A 20743-nucleotide genomic window follows, 5' to 3' on the forward strand; every position below is an offset into this window, starting at 1 on the left:
GGCTTTTCCTTTAAAGCAAGAACCTTTATACCCTGGCCTGCCTTCTCCATAGAAGGAAGGGCTGAAGAACTGGAATTCCCACGAGAACCTCAGGGTTCACTGGAGGCAAAGAAGGGGTTTCTCTGCTGGACACAGTAGATTTGGGAAGAAGTCTAAATTGGTTCCATGGGGCACTGCAGACTTCAAAACCATAAGTGTTACTGTAAGAGACTTTAATTTTAACCATAGAAGTTATAGTACCATATATTTCCCATCACACTTCTGCCAAACTATTATACTATTTTATATTTTGAGGACTCTGGATAGTATGCTTTTTCTGAGCTCATCAAACATGATTTTATTAATGTCAATGATCAAGTCTCATTTCCTTAAACTGTGAGTTGTGATTCCCATGTGGGTTCATGAAATATTTGATGGTGATAATGGTTTTCTAAATGTATAAAAACCTTAAAATCCATTCAGAATAAAATGTGATGAATCTGAGGCGTCTCTGGCAGTCCTTAATCCTCCTGTACTTGGCCTTCACTGAAGCTTTAGTGAACACACAGGTGCAGTTTCCACTGCAAATAGCATTGTTTTAACCATCATAAAACTCTGTTTCAAACACCTGGTTCACAATCTAGGTTACTGTTGGATATGAATTTCACTTTTTACTGTACACACAGTGTTTTGTTTTTTGCTTTTACATAAGTGCACTAGTTTAATTGCATAAAACTGAGAACAATAAATTTCTTTTTATTATTATTTTGTATCAATCTCAAGTTAGTCTGTCTTTTGATAGCCTTCTGTTATCATGAGGATTTTGTATCGGTTTATGTAGGGTTGTAGAACTGAATTAATTTTCATTCTGCATACAGCTATGCAGTTCAACCAGCAACATTTGCTAAGATATTGTCTTTTTTCCAGTGTATATTTTTTTCTGCTTTGCCAAAAAACAAACAAACAAGCCAGATTCCTTTAGGTATATGTTATGATATCTGCATCTTCTATTTGATTCCATTGATCAATGTGCCTGTTTTCATATCAATGCCAATCTATTTCTTCATGATACAACTTCAATTCTGGGATACTGGTACCTCTTGTGGTTCTTTTATTATTCAGGATTGTCTTAGCTATCCTTTTAGGTGAGTGTGTGTGATTGTTTCCATATGAAGTGGAAGTTTTTTTTTTCAATTTCTGTGAAGAATAGTTGGCCAAGGAGGACCCATAGATCCCTAAACATTACAGAACATTGCCAATGTGATGATGACCCTCCAAAATCTGACTCAAGGCCCTATTGCCAAAGATATCACTTGCTTATGCCATTGAATAGGGAGAAATCCAGCTGTTTCCCAACTAGAAGTTTTACACCTAGTGGTTAGCATTAATAGTACCAGAAAGAACTACAAATGCTGCTTATATAGAAAACAATCACCACTCTCAGCCAGCTATCAACCCTGTGACCTACAATTACCCGACTATAAGACTCAGATACACTGACACAATAGTGGCACAAATGCTGTGGGAGTAACCAAATGTTTTGATTGGGTTTAAGACCCTCTCCATGTGATGGAACCCTCAAGTGACACAGTGACTAAGTAGATTGTGGGCCTGAGGAGAAATTATACTACTATAATTATGCTAAATAAACACAGAAAAAATCACTCCTAATGACACATTGTTCATAGATCAGTGCATCACTCAACGCTCTCAAAGAAGCTTCTTCTTGCAGTAGATGGTTATTGTCATAGAGACCAACAAGCATCCTGACCATGAGAAATCTTGGAGCACTCAACCCTGTGTCTTTATCTAAGCCCTCTTTTCAAGACTAAGAGATCAACAATGTGGAAAGGTTGTAAGAGCCAGTTTGACTACAGGAAATAGTCTTTTGTACACTGATGTACATGTGCATTTACAGAGATTATGACAGCAAGTATAGAATCTTCACCAATTTAATCAAGATCAAATCCATGCATGGAGGTGGGAAAGTAAAAAATGTTCCACCTGTAACTAAGAAGCTCTTTTCAATTTATGGCTACCTGGGAATGAAAATAGTTTTCTCCAATGAAGTAATTCTGAGTATATAAATTACCCTCCAGAGCAGAACTCATGCTCAGGATTAGCTGTACAAAACAAAACAGACTCCATGTTTTTCTGTAATATTTTAGTTTTTTTTACTTTTGAAGAAGGAAAGAACGTAAAGTTAGGTGAGTGGAGGTGAGGAAGAGCTGGAGGTATTGGGGGAGGGGAAGATATGATCAAAATATATTATATAAAAATTTATAATTATTTTAAAAATTTAAATAAAACATATTGCTATATTTTTCTAAATTATGTGCAGATATGTACACCAGAACATGCATGTAAAAGGTAAATTAATGGAGTCAAATATTTACTTCTACGATGTAGATTCTGAAGACAAAAATCTATGTCCTTGAGCTTGATGACAAGCACCTATATCTGCTGAGTCATTTTTAAAACCTCAAGAGTTTTTACACATGAATACTCACTTATTGAAATAACATTCTACTACAGCTAAATCACAACAAACACACACAAATGTATATTTTAAGATATTTTTTAAAAGTTTTTAATTTTAATGTTATTGTATTTTATTTTATAATTTAATTTAATTTTACATAGCAGCCACAGATTCCCTTGTTCTTCCCCCTCTTGCTCCCCACCCCCAACTTCCTCCAGCCCATTCCCCATTCCCATCTCGTCCATGGAAAAAACTCCCCTATGGATTGAGTTCATCCTGGTAGAGTCAGTCCAGGCAGGTCCAGTCCCCTCCTCCCAGGCTGAGCCAAGTGTCCCTGTATAAGCCCCAGGTTCCAAACAGCCAGTTCATGCACCGAAGACAGGTCCCTGTCCCACTGCCTGGATGCCTCCCAAACAGATCAAGCTAATCTACTGTCTCACTTATCCAGAGGGTCTGATCCAGTTGGGAGTGCCTCAGCTATTGGTTCATAGTTCATGTGTTTCCATTCATTTGACTAATTGTCCCTGTGCTTTTGTCCACCCTTGGTCTCAACAATTCCCGCTCATACAAACCCTCCTCTTTCTCGCCAGTTGGACTTCTGGAGCTCCACCTGGGGCCTGGCCATGGATCTCTGCATCCGGTTCCCTCAGTCATTGGATGAGGTTTCTAGCACAATTAGGGTGTTTGCCCATCCTATCACCAGAGTAGGTCAGTTCGGGCTTTCTCTCGACCATTGCTAGCAGTGTATTGTGGAGGTATCCTTGTGGATTTCTGTGGACCTCTCTAGCACCCTGCTTCTTCCTATTCTCATGTGGTCTTCATTTACCATGGTCTCCTATTCCTTGTTCTCCCTCTCTTTTCTTGATCCAGCTAGGATCTCCCGCTCTCTTTCTGTCGACCCTCGCCCTTCATTGCTCCCACTCATGTCTAGGCTGTTCATGTAGATCTCATCCATTTCTCCGTGTTTTTCTTGGGGTCCCGTTTTCCAGGTAGCCTCACTGGTGATGTGAGTAGCAGTCCAGTCATCCTTGTTCCACATCTAGCATCTTCCTATGAGTGAGTACATACCATATTTGTCTTTCTGAGTCTGGGTTACCTCACTCAGGATGATTTTTTCTAGATCCATCCATTTGCCTGCAAACCTCATGATGCCATTTTTTTTCTCTTCTGAGTAGTATTCCATTGTGTATATGTACCACATTTTATTTGTCCATTCTTTATTTGAAGGGCATCTAGGTTGTTTCCAGATTCTGGCTATTACAAACAACGCTGATATGAACATAGCTAAGCATGTGCCCTTGTGGTATGATTAAGCATTCCTTGGGTATATGCCCAAGAGTGGTATAGCTGGATCTTGGGGGAGATTGATTCCCAATTTTCTAGGAAAGTACCATATTGATTTCCAAAGTGGTTGTACAAGCTTGCATTCCCACCAGCAGTGGAGGAGAGTTCTCCTAGCTCCACATCCTCTCCAGCATAAAGTGTCTTCAGTGTTTTTTATCTTAGCCATTCTGACAGGTGTAAGGTGGTATCTCAGAGTCATTTTGATTTGCATTTCCCTGATGATTAGGGATGTTGAGCAATTCCTTAAATGACTTTCAGCCATTTGAATTTCCTCTGCTGAGAATTCTCTGTTTAGTTCTATGGCCCATTTCTTAATTGGACTGTTGGGTATTTTGATGTCTAATTTCTTGAGTTCTTTATATATTCTGGATATCAGTCCTCTGTCAGATGTGGGGTTGGTGAAGACCATTTCCCATTCTGTTTGCTGTCGCTTTGCCTTGTGTTTTGATTGTTGTTTATTTTCCTAAGTTCTAATCATAGTTTGATCCCTTAATAAGGTATAGAATAATTTTATCAACAATCCTAAAAAAATAGAACGTTGAAAAATATATTTTCATGCTGATACAAAAAGCAATTATGAATTATTTATGTATCCATGTTAACAGTTTATGTGCCTATATAGTAAATACTATTTTCACTCCATTTTTAATATTCTTATATGGTGGTTTAATTTAACACATGAAATTCTTCAAAAATTAGGTGAACATTTCTATACCATATCAACTTTTGTAAGATAAATAATCCTTCTTGAACAGCCTTTATATCACATTTATTAACTAAAGAATATAGAACATGCAATATGCCTTTATTGTGGCAAACATATTCTTTATCTTTATATATAGGATAAATGATTAGGATCATAGCATTGAATGAATAAGCCAAATGCCTAGAGAGCTGTCAAGAAATCTCTTGTTCAATAGGCATAGAATGCATCAATGAAACTTAGAAAACTACAGACATATGCAGTAATATGAGTTTTCTGGATAGAAACAGTAATAAATGGACTGTGATTTATTCATTCCTTTCCTGTGGTTCACAGTACCCTTAAGAATTATAGGATCTTTTCTAATCCTATGAACCTAGCTTCCAAATTCACCCATCAATATTTATTTAAATATATGTGTATTTTCCTTTGATACTCAGAAATGGGTAACTTGTCTGATATTTTTGTCACAGTCCATATATAAAACAACTGGCTTAATTAAGAGCATGAGTTTGAGTGTATGATGCTTTTATTATTTTGAAAGAGGTTCAAAGTGAGCGGCAGCAACCATTCATCCCTAGAGGGTCTCTCTTGGTTCACCGCATAATTAAAAGGTGTAAAATATGTATTATTCTATGTTTTGGTTGAAAGATTCAAAGTGAGAGGCAGCATCCATTCCTACCTACATGGTCTCTCTCAGTTCACTGCATAAGTAAAAGGAACAGAACATGTATATTATTCTGCATACTTTTGTTGGAAGATTCAGTTGAATTTTATGAATACATGTTTGAGACCATCTCTATATAAACCAGTGATCTGTACATTGCAAAGGACAGAAAGCATAGTAGGACTTTATAATGTAAAAGAATTGTAGGTCAAAATAAGAATATACAACTTTGGGTGTGACCTAAGGACAATAAACAAGCCTTTTATTGATTTAGTGGAGTGAAATATGCTAACCTTGTTGAAGTCATCAAAAATAATGCATGAAATTAATTATATATTGAAGTCACACCTGCCAAAAGACCAGGTAGGGTGTCCCTGGTACTTCTCTACTCTCTTTGTTCCCCCATAGCCACCAATGCTGCAGCATATCACTAGCTGTGGCCTTCCCTCTCCCTGTCCACACCTCCTATGGACATCACAGATTTCTCTCCCAGCCTCTCCTGTCACACTTGCCACTGTGTCCCATGCCTTGCTCAACCACAGACTCCAAAAGACAACACATGCCAGCCCATATTACTACACTCAGCAAAACATTCAACTATTATTGGTTATGAAATAAGATATTCCATGATAAAGTCAAGTTGAAACAGTATCCTTCTACAGAGCCAGCCAAACAGAAGGTGCTAGTAGGAAAAATCCAAACCAATCCTAACTATACCTATGAAAACACAGGAAATAAAGAAAAAAAATCTCACACCAGCAAAACTAAAAGAAGGGGGACACACACACACAAACAGATACACACCACCAACACCACTAGCACCACAAAACCCCCACAAAAATTACAGGAACTAACAATCACTGGTCATTGATAACTCTTAGTATCAATGGCCTCAGTTCTCCAATAAAAAGACATATATTAGGAGAATGGATGTTAAAAAGGTGTTCATTTTCTGTGGCGTATAAGAAACACACATCAGTATCAAGGATATACATTACCTTAATGTATAGGGTTGGTAAAAGGTATTCCATGAAAATTGACATAAGAAGCAAACTGGTATATCCAGTTTAATATCTAAAAATTAGACTTCAAATCAAAATTAATCAGAGGAAATGTGGAAGAGCATATTTTCACCAGAGGAAAAATCCACCAGGATGACATTTCAGTTAACATCTGTACCCCAAATACAAGGGCACTTACTTTTGTAAAAGGAACACCATTACAGCTCAAATCGCATGTTGATCTTTACACACTGATAGTGGGAGACTTCAATACTCCACTCTCAACAATGGACAGGTCATCCAGAATAACACTAAACAGAGGAATCCTAGAGTTGATTGACATTATAAACCAAATGCACCTAACAGATATTTGCAGAACATTTCACACAAACATAAAAGAATATATCTTATTCTTAGCATCTCATGGAAATTTCTTCATAACTGACCATGTACTTGGACACAAAGCAAGTCTCAATAGATACAAGAAAATTGAAATACTTCCCTGCATTCTATCAGATCACCATGGATTAAAGCTGGAGATCAACAACAGATACAATAGAATTCTTACAAACTCATGGAAACTGAACAACTTTCTACTGAATGAAAATGGGTCAATACAGATTTTTTTTTTAAAAAAAATTAAGATTTCCTAAAAGAAAATGAAAATGGATACCTAGCATACTCAAACTTATGAGATGCAATGAAAGAGATGCTAAGAGGAAAGTTCATAGTACTAAGTGCCTATGTTAAAAAACTGGGGAGATCTTGTACTAGCAACTTAACAACACACCCCAAAGTTCTAGAATAAAAAGGAGCACAACTAAGAGGAGCAGATGGCAAGAAATAATCAAACTGGGAGTTGAAATCAATAAAATAGTAACAAAGAGAATGATAAAAAGAATCAATGAAACAAGGAGTTGGCATGTTGAAAAATCAACAAGATAGACAAATAAATCAGAAATGAAAAGGGAGACATAAAAACAGACACAGAGAAAATCCAGAGAATCATAAGGTGATATTTTCTCTGAGCTTGTCAATTGCAAATGGACAAGACATTGTTTAAGTATTTATTGCTTGTATATATTGTATATAGTTATTGTACTTATTGTATATAGTTTTTCTTATATTAGTTATAATATTTTTCCTTTTTTTCTTTTTATTAAAATAGAAAGGGTAAGTATGGTGATATTTTATTTGTGCTGAAACGTGATTTTATTTGTATGTTAATAAATAAAGTTTGCCTGGAGATCAGAGGTCATACCAAGCCATAAGCAGAGTCACGCAGTGGTAGCACATGCCCTTAATCTGATCACATGGCAGGCAGAGTCTCTGTGTGGTCAAGGACACAGACAAGCATGGTGGCATGAACCTTTAATCCCAGTACCAACCATAGAGACCTGGAGGTCTGTATAGTTAGGCAATGACAAGGAAGTCATGTGGTTGGGTTTAAAGCCAGTGAGAAGGCAGAGCAGAAAGGCAATAAAAAGACAAGTCAGACAGGAAGAAACTCTCTCTGGGGAAGTGACAGTGGTGAGTTGGTAAGATAAGGTGTTTATTATTTACTAAGACTGTTTAGAATAACATCTACAATATACTTTTAGTTTGAAAACCTGTAATCCACAAAATTGGAAACAATCTAAAAAAAAATAAGGATAAATTTCTCCATAGATACCACTTACCAAATAAATAAGATAAAATAAACAATATAAATAATATAAATTGACCTATCACCTCTAGTGAAATAGAAGCAGTCATTAAAAGTCTCCTAACCAAAAAAGGCCCAGTTGGGTTTGGTACAAAATTCTACCAGTCTTTCAAAAGTGTTAACACCAATATTCCTCAAATTATTCCACAAAATAAAAACAGAATGAATATTGCCAAAATTGTTTTGAGTCCACAGTTATTCTGACACATGAACCACATAAAGACTCAACAATGAAAGGTAAAGGACCAATTTCCCTTATAGATGAAAATACTTGCCAATGGGAGGTATGCCTGTTTGGGATTAGTGGCCAGTGTTTTTGAAAGGAGCTGGAGATTAATTGTGTGGTTAAAAGTGGGGGCTTCGGCAGAACCATCAGGACTACTCTCTGCCCATGTCTCCCATGCTTTGGATGGATCACCCAGTTCAGAGAGTGTCAGAAACATCAAGTAGAAAGGAAGCTTTTCCTTAGGTGACTCACACAACCATTCATATACAGTCATAGTGCCTCTTGTTGGAGGAAAATATCCAATATTTGGCCCATAGGGCAGTGTAGATGACAGGTAGAATTCTGTCACAATAGTGGGCATTGTCTTGAGTCATGTGTCAACAAGCAAGGCCAGACAGGCTCAGTTCATTTGCAACCGTATATGGGTAAATGTACAATCCTGAGGAAGAAAAGTGAGTCAGCATCCCACATCCCTATTCTACTGTATTTCAAAGTGAGACACTTGTGAAAAAAACAAAATCTCCTAGTTCTTCATTCCCTTACCAGGAAGGAAAGATTTGCCTGTTTGTGTTCATTTCTGTGTTTTGTGGGTAGTGGGTTGAGCTCACACATCTGCACACGTGCATGAGGGAGTCAGATGTCTTCTTCAACACTTCTTCCCTTTACTTTTGTGTCAGGATATTTCACGGAGCCTGGAACTCACAGACTGGCTAGACTAGCTAGATAGCAAGCCCCAAGATCCTTCTATAGGTGACTCACCAGCATTGCAATTGATAGTTCCAATATTAATTACAGGCATTCTCTGTCCCTTACAGCTCTTTGAATGGATGTGGGGCTTCTGAGCTCACATCTTCATACTTCCTTGCCAAGAATTTTTCAACTTGAACCATCTCCACAATCACTTTATTAATTCTTTGATAATTCTTTTCAACTTATTTTGATCATATTCACCAAAGCTCTGCCCCACGTGCCTCCAATATCTATCCCCTTTTCTCAATTCCTTGCCACTTTATTCCTCTCCATTTCCATTGTAAAAAGGAGACTATTTCAGTAGATTCCTGGTCCTTTGACTCTTACAATCATCCTATTCCTTCTGACATTACCTGAGGCTTAGATGGAGGGGTTGTGTTGCAAATGAATTCACTGGGCATGGGTATCTCATGGTTAATTTTGATCTCTGCAGTTTGATAACTTCTGGATTTCTGTAATTTTATCTCCAGGAAAAGGAGCTTTTTGATGGTAGGTGGGAGTTACACTTCTCTGTGGATGTAAGGATCAGCATTTAGAATGCAGTTAGAAATTATATGTGCTGTGCAAGAGGCAGTAGTAGGCTTGTCTCTAAGATCTATGGCATCTCCTATCACTTGTAATTAGCTAACTTCACTTTTTGAAGAAATATCTTAATTTTTTGTAATTTTGTTTCTATTTCCCCTATTGTTTTAATGCCTTTTCCCAATATTCTTTTCTCTCACCTTGTTTCATCTCTCTTTTTACCTAATATTGTCATCGACATTTCTTTATTGACTTTTGTGCATATGTGTATATGTGTGTGCCTGTCTCTATATCTCTCTGTGTATCCCCATCCCTGCAGCTATCCCTATATAAGATGTTTATCTCCTTGTACATCACATCCTTAATTGCACTGGAGACAGTTTTTTATACATCTTTCCCCTGACTGCATTGTGAGCTTCTTACCGCAAATTATTCCTACAACCCAAGCTCTTACCCCCAACTGGTTTGTTCCAGTGCCCCTTCTACTCAATATCCTTTCAGGTATCCTGATTCCACTTAAGTTATCGAGGCAATGCACATATTTTAAAGATTTAGATCATTTTCCTGCAAAGAGCCACCAAGTAACTAATGGCTCACTCCTGACTTATAGCTATTTAATACAGAATTGCAGTTCTGAGAAAGATAAAAGGTGTGGCTTGTCAATATCTATGTGAGGCCTGCCCTTTTCTGATTAGAAAGTAAGGAGGAGTGGATGTGGGGGAGGAGGCTGAGGGGATGTGGTGGGGAGAGGTTGGAAGGAAAGGAGGAAGGGGAAACTTCAGTCAGGATGTAAAAGAAATGAATAAATAAACAAACAAACAAAAAGAAAGAAAAAAACATACCTTACTAAGTAGAAACCATGTTTGAGAGCCAATTAAATACCGCTGTCCGTGCGTGGGTGCGTGAGCACACACACACACACACACACACACACACACACACACACACACACACACACACAAAAAAAAAAAAAAAAAAAAGGAAAGAAAAGAAAAGAAAAGTTCAAATTCTGGGGCAAGTTTTCAGGGCATAGTGCATCTTAAGATCAAAGAGTGGCAGGATTGTATGTGTATGCTATATGTGTTTGGTGTATATATACATAAGTGTATGGGAATATGTGAACACATACATCCACACAGAGGACAGAGGAGCACATTGGTTGTCCTGGTCTATCACACTCCATCTTATGTGCTCAACAAAAAGTCTTTCATATAACCTGGAGCTGTGCTGAGGGCCAGCAAGCTCTAACAATCCTCCTGTCTCCACTCCTCACCCAAATACTAATATTACAAGTGCATGAGGGCATGCCCACCTTTTTAATTTGGGTTCTGGGGATTTGAACTCAGATCCTCCTACTTGGGCAGCACATTTGCTGCTGAGCCATATTTTCTGTCTAGTGTTAATTATCTTCATAACTTATATTAATTTTACATCCTCACTTAAAGTGTCAAACTCTAGACTATTTTCCATCTGCTTTACTTGTATGCACCCATGGTGAGAAATTTAAGTGTTAGGTAAGTTACACCCAAACTAGCAAGATAATTTTCAAGCTTACTTTGGTAAGACCATGTTCTCATTTGGGTGGTTTTAATTAATTTCAAAGAGTTCATATTTGTTAGGACTTAAATTCTCTACAGAAAAGTACTGATGTCAGTGCTGGGAAATCCTCTCGGGATTTGACAGAAGGCTTTAAGTCTGCAGTACAGGGTAGATAGCTGTCATTACAGGTGGGTAGCCGGGATCTTGGTTTCTCCCATCTCAATTTTTGCGAGATCAAGGTACATTCCTGTTATTAATTTCTGCCTTGTCTGTAAGGCAAATATGTACTTTCAGAAAGTGCTCCTCAGTGAAATCCAGGTAAGATAACTTTTTACCTTAAATATCTGCATGCCAAATGTTTTCTTTACTAATTTTTAAATAAAAATTAAATTAAATTTTGACTCCTTTCTTGAGTGTATAGCCCATCACACAATTCAAAGATATGTGGAACCAAGTTGAAATACAATACAATGGATTACAATACTGTAATCCATTTCACCTTATGATTACAAGGTAGAATCCCAAAATACTTAGGTAAGATTGCAAGTTAATCACCTAAATAATTCAGGTGTATGTTAAATTAATTTTCCATAATGACTCAGACATGTCTTATAAAATATTCCTGAACAAATAAATTTCGATTACCTTCTCTCAGTGTTTTGATTACTGAAAAACAAAACCATTTTGGGCATAAAGTTATATAATTAAATTTGTCATTCCTTGTGTCCCAATGAATCAGTAAGTATTAAGAGCTAGTAGCAGTCTAAAACAAAATGAAATTTGGATGCAAAATTTTAGAATTTAAGCTATTTTATCTTTAAGGTTAAAAATACAAGAAATTAATCCATCTCATGAGGTTCTAACCTGCAGGGCACACCTTGGAGAGCATAGTTTTCCAAGGAAACAGAAAATCAAAATGTTTCTAGTTAATGTTTTTTAATATTTTATTTTTTTGCTTTATTTTTATAATGAGAAATAAGTCTCAACTTTAGTTCCTGTTGTGTTTGCTATTTAAACACAAAGCTAATCCCCAAACAGGTACAACCAAGACATTTTGTCTCACAGTTACACCCTCCTTTGAATCCTTCTCCATGTCTGACTGGACTAGCAAGAGGAAAACTTTCTTAGGTAGCACCAGCTTGAGTCAGGGGCATGGGCATGGGCATGGGCGAGGTATTGGGACAAGGGTAGATTCTCATACCTGGCTCCTAAGCCCCAGCCCCTGGACTGAAGGTGAAGGGTGAGACAGTCCTCCCCAGGGAGGGAGAAGGAAGCCCCTTGTTCTTGAATCACAGGCAAAAACTTAACTATCATCCTGGTTCTCTGGCTGCTAAGCCTTGCCAAACGCATCTGATGCCTGATGCTGGCAGGGATCCTGGGCTGCAGCATTTTCATGGATGCCAAGGGTTCTGCTTTGTCAGCAGGTAGAGAAATTTCCACACAGCTGAATCAGGGTTGGAGAGTGGGTGAGTAAGAACTTAGTAATCTCTGGTCCCATTTAAAACCTTACTTTTGATTAGAATAAAATACCATTGCAAACCAGCCAGCCAAGCCAAAGAGATAAAAATAAACAACCCCAGGAAAACAGCACAGTGTTATATCAGGGTGTGTGTGTGTGTGTGTGTGTGTGTGTGTGTGTGTGTGTGTGTGCTGTTTTCTGTGCATTTTTCCATTTTTTATTTTAAAAAAATGTATTTTTACTATTATTTAAAAAATAAATTCAGCATTCAGCATTCATATTTCTATAAAGAACGAATGCAGTCTCAGAAGACTTACCCTGCTAGGGCAGAAGAATAATGCTTTTTCTTGGCCCTGCTCAAGTCAGACTGCCCACCCTGATGCTTGAGGTGCCTGGGAAAGCCATAAATCTGTGGAAGAGGTCTGTTCCCAGCTGGGATTGCAAGCATCAGGCTCAGTAAGCTTTCAAGAAAGCACAGGTCACTGTAAAACTCACTGTAATTTTTTTTTTGTTAAAAAATATTCATACCCATCAATGTGTATGCCTGTCAAAACTCTGAGAACAAGAGCTTGCAGACATTTTGTCCAGGCTGTATGCCTGCCCGGTGGCAGCACCCTCACACACCCACTCTCTTGGAAGTGGGGTGTGGAGATGTCCTGGCTTTCATCTTGGTCAGAGCTCGGCTTTCTAGTTCATGTTCAGAATGGGGATCTCATTGAGATCACTGATGCCGAGAAGCGGGATGCTCTGTATGCACAAGATCCCTCTGCAGGCTGCTACATGTACTGTTTTTAAAATCTGAGCAAAACCTACTGCGTGTATGTCACTGCAGAAATGAATCACCGGAGGAGACAGAACAATCACAGTAAGTGTGGGAGCTGCAAGAACAAATTGCAAACTGCATGGCATCCATGGCATGTCCCCCTCATCACCATTGTCTGAGACACTGCAGCTTGGGAGGAGCCCCCATATGATTATGGCAACCTCAGCATTCCTGCATCGAAGTATATCCTTGGCTGAAGCCTTAACTATATCGCTGTCCTACCTCCCTTTCACCCTATCTCCTTCAAAAGACAAGGTGTCCTCAGAGGGAAATGATTTTTTACACACACTTACTCATAGCTAATTACTTCAAATGTTTTTTAAAAGTATATTAAAGATGCCTTTTCATATAGTATTTAAATATCTGTTATAGGTTTCCAAGGTGGTCTTGAACAAGATGGCCTTATAGTTCCAAAACTTTCATATTCCATTCTGTTTTATATTCTAGTTATTTTGTAACTTTTTGCATACAAGGTGAACTTTCGTGCTTCCCATGCAGTCTAAGATTTGGTGTAAGTTTTAGAGAATCAAGTTTAAAATTTTTAAGATAATATTTTTCATAAGATAATGACATCAAGATTTACTTTGTAGATATTTCCTCACAATAACACCAATGCAAAACAAAGAATTGATTAAAAAGGTGCATTAGTATACTGAAAGAAAAGTCACCCCTCCCAGGTCATCAGGATGAAGTCAGGAGTGTAGATAACTGTATCTCTCCTCAAAACATTTGATAACATGTTTCACAGAAGTAGTACACACATAAGCTCAAAAGGCTTTCAGTATAGTAAAAGTGTTCAAATACAAATAGAAAAATAAGGCAATGTAGATTATATACAAGAAATGTGAACTTTAGGTAAGTCTTGTCAATGCAGGTCAGTAATCCTTGCTATTTAGGAAACTAAGGCAGAGGGTTGGAAATTGAAAGTTTATCTGAGCTTCAGAGAGTATTCAAGGAAAGAAGGGATAGCAATGAGATTGTCTCAAAATTCAAAGTTTTTTTTTAAATAAATGACTGGGAAAAGCAGTTCAATGGTAGACAAGACAGTCAGGCACAAGTGTAAATAACATCACATGCAAACTAGCTTGACAAAGCAGAGGAAGGTATTAAATATTTCAAAAACTCAATGGGAATAATAACATAAACACACTCATTGTTTAAAAATTTTCATTTCTTTAACTTTTGGGTAATTTTATTTACAGATAACTACACATTCATTTGTCCTTAGTAATCTTTGTGCAATTCATAAAAATAAATTTAATATATTGACAATATGTTTTCAAAAAACATTTTTCTCTTCCTGATGAATACATTAAAAAGTTTCAGTTAAATGAAAACACATTTATAATTTTATTCTAAATTTATTTCAGTGATCTTTAACAAACCTGGCTTCTAAAGTATTTTGGAACAATAAATCAAATATGTGTGCCCTAAATTTTTATGATATACTTACATAAATGCACAAAGAAAAACCTTTTCAAATTAAAAAAATGTTCAAGTTTGTAACAATAAAAGTATACCTGTAAATTGTGAGTTAAATTTGGAGGTCATGCATGCCAATACTGTACAAGATTAAATAATCACACAGAGACAGTAGCAGGTACATAAGGTAAAAATTTCCCTTTTATAAAAAGAAAACATAAGTAAAATTTTATTCTTAGCATCACAATTTTATATCTTTGTAATTACAGAGGCAACAGACAAAGTGAGATGGCTGAGAACAACTACTCTGTGACAAATGAGTTCATCCTAGTGGGATTCTCAGATCACCCAAACCTGAAGACCCCCCTGTTCCTGGTGTTCTCTGCCATCTACCTGATCACCATGGTGGGAAATCTCGGACTGGTGGCCTTGATCTACGTGGAACGCCGTCTTCACACACCCATGTACATCTTCCTGGGCAATCTGGCTCTCATGGATTCCTGTTGCTCCTGTGCCATCACTCCCAAGATGCTAGAGAATTTCTTTTCTGTGGACAGAAAGATTTCTCTCTATGAATGCATGGTACAGTTCTATTTTCTCTGTCTGGCTGAAACTACAGACTGCTTTCTTCTGGCAGCAATGGCCTATGACCGCTATGTGGCCATATGCAACCCACTGCAATACCACACCATGATGTCCAAGAAGCTCTGCCTTCAGATGACCACAGGAGCCTACATAGCAGGAAACCTGCACCCTATGATTGAAGTGGGGCTTTTGTTGAGGTTAACTTTCTGCAGGTCTAATGTAATTAAGCACTTCTTTTGTGATGTCCTTCCATTATACAGAATCTCCTGTATTGATCCACATATCAATGAGCTAATATTATTTATTTTGGCAGGGTCAATTCAAATATTTACTATTACCATAGTTCTAGTGTCTTATATTTATATCCTTTTCACTATATTCACAATGAAATCTAATGAGGGTAGAGGCAAAGCCTTATCAACTTGTGCATCCCACTTTCTGTCTGTATCAATATTCTATGGGTCTCTTCTCTTCATGTATGCTCAACCACATTCAGTCAATGAAGGAGATAAAGACATACCTGTAGCTATTTTCTATACCCTAGTAATTCCTTTATTAAACCCTTTCATTTACAGTCTGAGAAATAAGGAAGTAATAAATGTGATGAAACGAACTATGAAGAAGAGATGATTCTGCAACATTAGAAAACAAGGAGTATCTTTTTGGACAATTGATTTAAAGTTGAAAATGCCCTTTTCTAGAAACACACATAATGAGAAAGTTGTCAAATGTAAAAAAAAAATTAATCAATTTATGAAAGCCTAAGAACATTTGAATGAATTAGTTCATAATAAATAAATTCTGTTAAAATCTGCTTGAAACTCTCAGGAATAAGTTATAGAACTGCTGAAGTATTAGAATGTATCTAGCCACAGTTTTCAATGTATCTAATAAATTTTAGGAATAAAGTTGTTATTACCCATGTTAGAACTCATTTAGTATCAATTTAAGATCTTAAAATTAGAAGAAAATAACAAGCTTATATTTATAATCTTACCATAAGCAACTCCAACAGTGGAAGAAAATTTTTATAGCTCAACTTGATTTTCAGTTTGACATTTGTTCTTTCAAGAGATTGTATTTCAAGATGTCCTTGTTCAAAATATTTATTCTCTAACAAGAATATTTTCATATTGAATATTAGTCATTTTTACTCTCACATTTTCTGAACCGTAGTATATATGTAAGGTTTATCAGTCGGTGCTTCAAAATGATTCAATTACAGTGACATTTCTATGAGTTTTGATTTTTCCTTCATTTGATTATTTGTCCATCATATATGATACCGCAACTCCCAAATGCATCCATTAAATCAACTTATTTTTCCTCCATGATATAATTTTGTCTATTGGTTGTTATGAATCACAGCATCTTTACCAACTCAAATGAAAGTATTGATATGTTCATAATTTTAAAAACAATTAGATGTCATTCAAGCTTGATAGAGCAGAAAACTAATGAAAACTATAAACATATAAACAAAATCAGCTATTCACCAGAAAAGAAAAGGAATTGAACAAATTGTACTGCTGATTTACCAAGTTTTTGATATTTGTCTCTTACTGATTAAGCGTTCAAAATATGAATCAATAGTGCCTTTTCTCTAGATGCTTGAAAGCTGAGGAAGTAGAGATTATCTTTAAATGCTTCAGCCCTCTACAAAGAACTACAAGAAACTAAGGAATGCTGAGAACAGGAGAGATATTCTTCTCCACAGAAGAAAACATCAATTGGTTACCAAGAATCAAATGGTCAGCTCTAAAAAAAAGTTACATGTATACACACACACACACACACACACACACACACACACACACACACACACACAAACAGAGAGAGAGAGAAAGAGAGAGAGAGAGAGAGAGAGAGAGATATACTAAGAAGGTTATATATTATATACTTAAGACCATATATAGTCACAGTTTTCACATATGTATGTAGATACAGATGATAGATCAATTAATAGATTGATCAGTTAATTGATGGATGATAGATGATAAGTGGGTGGATGGCTATATGATACATAAATAGATAGATAGACAGATAGATGGTAGATAGATAGATAGATAGATAGATAGATAGATAGATAGATAGATAGTAGATAGAATGATAGATAGATAGATAGATAGATAGATAGATAGATAGATAGATAGATGGTAGATAGATAGATAGATAGATAGATAGATAGATAGATGATAGATAGATAGATAGATAGATAGATAGATGATGGATGATAGATGATAGGTAGATGGGTGGGTAGACAGACAGACAGACAGACAGACAGACAGACAGACAGACAGACAGACAGATAGATAGATAGATAGATAGATAGATAGATAGATAGATAGATAGATAGATAGCAAATAATGTGACAAATGTTAATGAAAAGAGAGGATCTGAAGTTGAAAGATAGCAGTTTGGGGTACACTCGAGGGTTTGGATAGAGGATAGTAAATGGAAAATGATGTAATAATATTATAATCTCAAAAATATTTTAAAGGGACTTGGTTATTAAGTAACATTAGACACAAAATGTACATTTGAGTCAGTCTTTGAGAAACTGAATGCATCAGTGGGAATGGGGCCTGTGGGTGAGCACTGGGACACAACAGGTGCAATGGGACTCTGCTTGGAAGACAGTCTTTCTTGTAAAGTTGCAAGCCATGTTTCCCTTTATCATTTGCTCCTTATTCTGTTTCTCATCTCTGTGAATACAGTCAGGAATTTCCCTTATGCTGTCCCTCATTAAATCACAGAATAATTTTTTTTTATATTTTTCATGGATTGTGATAAATTCTTTCTTCCTCCACCTTCCCTGCTTCTTACTTTTCTCCTCCCTCCCTCCCCTCTCTTCCTGTTTCTTCTCCCCTTCATCCTCTCCCTCCCCTCTCCTCATGTCTTCTTTCTGCCTTCCGTCCCCTCTCTCTCTCCTCTCTTCTTTTCCTTCCCCTCCCCTCTTCCTCTCTCTTCCTTTCTCTCCCCTTTCCTTCCCTCCGTTCCCTCCCCTCCCCTAGCCTTCCTTTTCCTAGTCTCCTCTTCCTCCTCCCCTCCTATTTCCCTTTCTTTTCTTCCCTTTGCTCCCCACTCTTCTTCCCCTTTTTACCTTTTCACTCTTTTCTGTCCCTCCATTCCTTTCTTCCTCTCTCCCTTTTCCCTCCTTCCCCTTCTCCTTTCTCTTTAAATATTTAAATATCTACTTACTCAATGAGGAAAACTTTTCATGTATAAAATACCTACAACATACCTAGAAAAACAGACTATATAACATTTTTTTCCAACTTTTGGAATAAATTGATTCTATTAATATATTTGCGCATCATTACCATTTTGAAAATGATCACTATAAATTCCTGGAATTTAACACATTTTCACAGTTTAAGTAATATCTAATAATCCTCAGCGACTGGGAACTCAACTGAAGAGTTCCAAGCTGTTACTGAGTCACTCTGCTATTATCTTAATATTTTCTGACACGTGTGTAGCTCTCAGTCATGAGAACCTGGTTCTCAGGCTTTATGATTCCTGCCCAAGAACAAGAACTAGACACTTCCCAAAGAGCTTACCCAAGTGACAATTTTTTTAACTAGTTTTCATTCTACTTTTTATGTGCTTATTTGAAAAAAAAAAAACCTGCATAAAAACACTCACATTCGGGACAGTGAAATGGTCCATCTGGTGCATGCCTCCACTACGTGACTTAAGTGTGATCCAGGAGGCCCATGTGGTCGAATGAGAGAACTGACTACCACAGATCTCTTGTCCTATATACACACTCAAACAGTAGCATGTACATGCATTTACATGCACACAGGATAAGTAAGAACTTATAAACATGTAAGCTCAGTCTTTTTTTCTCTTCTATATTATCCCAATGGCCACATTCCATTTTTGTTAAAATTTACAACATAACATTGAACTCTTTCCATATATGTACATCACAATATTTGACTTTCATTATTTCTTTCTTTATATTTTTATATAGTGCTTTGTTGTGTGTTTAGCTAGTTTCTTATGGATAAGCATTGAAGCATTTGCCTATACACTTTATCTGCTACATCTCTACAGATACTTTTTATTATCACAGGTTTAAATTATTATTCAGCTACTTGTTTTATATAAGTGACAGTGTCAGGTTTTCCTTCTCAAACAAAACTAAAAATCTCGTGATAGGTGAGTTAACATTTGTATGAGTTTTGAGATTGGTACCTTTGGTTTGACCTCAAATATTATTTCACACAAAATTTAACAAATATATGTTATAGTTACTATTACCTTGTTGAATATAGTCTTTTACTTGCTCTTTATAAAAGTTCTTATGGTATTTTGGATGCTCTGTACTCTGTTTTCATTGTGCATTTTATGTTAAGACCTTGAATAAATGCTGAATTTCTCTTATCTGTATTGTAAACTTTTTTATTTGTATTAAATGACATTATTTTGCAAGTAGGAATACTTATGCAATAGAAGCTCATTCTTCTTTCACTTTCTATTCTGTTCAATTTAATTGTCATTAGTTTTATTCTGATTAATGACATGAGGTTTACAGAGGTGTAACATAACATAGTAAACATCTTCCCTTTCCATGCTCTTCCCCAAAATAATCACTGTCTAAAAATCCCACAAGCTTAGTTCTAGATCTGTGGCCATGAACCCTCCTCACATGTTAACCACCTCTGCCTGATGAGTCACTTCTTCCCTTTGCCATCACTGTCCCTCCTCCCCACTATCTGCAAATCCACAAGCCTTGTTCCAGACTATACCCTAGGAATCCCCCTTGTTACTAAGGCACCACTGCTGGGTGAGTAGCTTCTTCTTGCCTTTCCTATACATCTCCCCATCCTCTCCAATTCCAACCTGACTGTAGCAATCTCAACACCCACAGGTTTAGCTTCGGAGAGGTGGGCTTCAAACATGCTTTCTTCAAAAGCTGTCTTTGACTGTCAAGTCACTCCTTTTCTCTACTGTCCTTTCCCTTGCCCTCTGCCATCTCTGCACCTACAGGTCTGACTCCAGACCAATGGTTTGAGAGACCTTTTCCTGGTCCACTTAAACAGCTCATCTTCTAGCTTTCCCTGCCCTAGTTCAGGTCATGAAATTGCCCAATGTAGGGAGGCCAGATTATCACATCAGACACACAACCAAAGAAGGAAGTCTACATCCCTACATCAAATTGTAAAATCAAACCAACATGAGTGGCCGAGACAGCGTTCCTCTTGTTGAACCCATTAATCTTATAGAAGTATTCTCTAATGAGAACTACCTATGAACACCAAGACATAGAATTTAAAAGAATAATCATAAATTTTATCAAAGATTTAGGTAATTAAAAAAGGCACAAGTAAACATTTCACTGAACTCCAAAAGGAGGACAATAAATGCTTGAGTAATGACCTGCCCCCAAAATGAAAATATACAGCTGGGCTGAATGAAATGAAGAAGATAATTCTTTGAATACTGATATTTTATTGAATACTGAATTCAATTAAAAGAGAGGAATGTTGAAGTAGATTCAAGTTTAAATGAAGATGAAATTGAA

At 36.8% G+C, this 20743-nt stretch overlaps 1 protein-coding gene across 1 annotated transcript; it reads left to right on the forward strand.

Moving 5' to 3' along the window:
- Positions 1-14909: 14909 nt before the first annotated feature.
- LOC102910359 (olfactory receptor 5K3-like) lies at positions 14910-16322 on the forward strand. Its single transcript, XM_006981592.3, has one exon. It carries the CDS (start codon positions 14911-14913, stop codon positions 15835-15837), a length of 927 nt encoding a protein of 308 aa, XP_006981654.1. The 5' UTR covers position 14910; the 3' UTR covers positions 15838-16322.
- Positions 16323-20743: the final 4421 nt, after the last annotated feature.

Source organism: Peromyscus maniculatus, chromosome 12 (genome assembly GCF_049852395.1).
Source record: "Peromyscus maniculatus bairdii isolate BWxNUB_F1_BW_parent chromosome 12, HU_Pman_BW_mat_3.1, whole genome shotgun sequence".
Taxonomy (NCBI): domain Eukaryota; kingdom Metazoa; phylum Chordata; class Mammalia; order Rodentia; family Cricetidae; genus Peromyscus; species Peromyscus maniculatus.

What these genes read in the sequence shown, in the direction of transcription:
- LOC102910359 (XM_006981592.3), top strand. Translation starts at nt 14,911, where the DNA reads ATGGCTGAGAACAACTACTCTGTGACAAATGAGTTCATCCTAGTGGGA.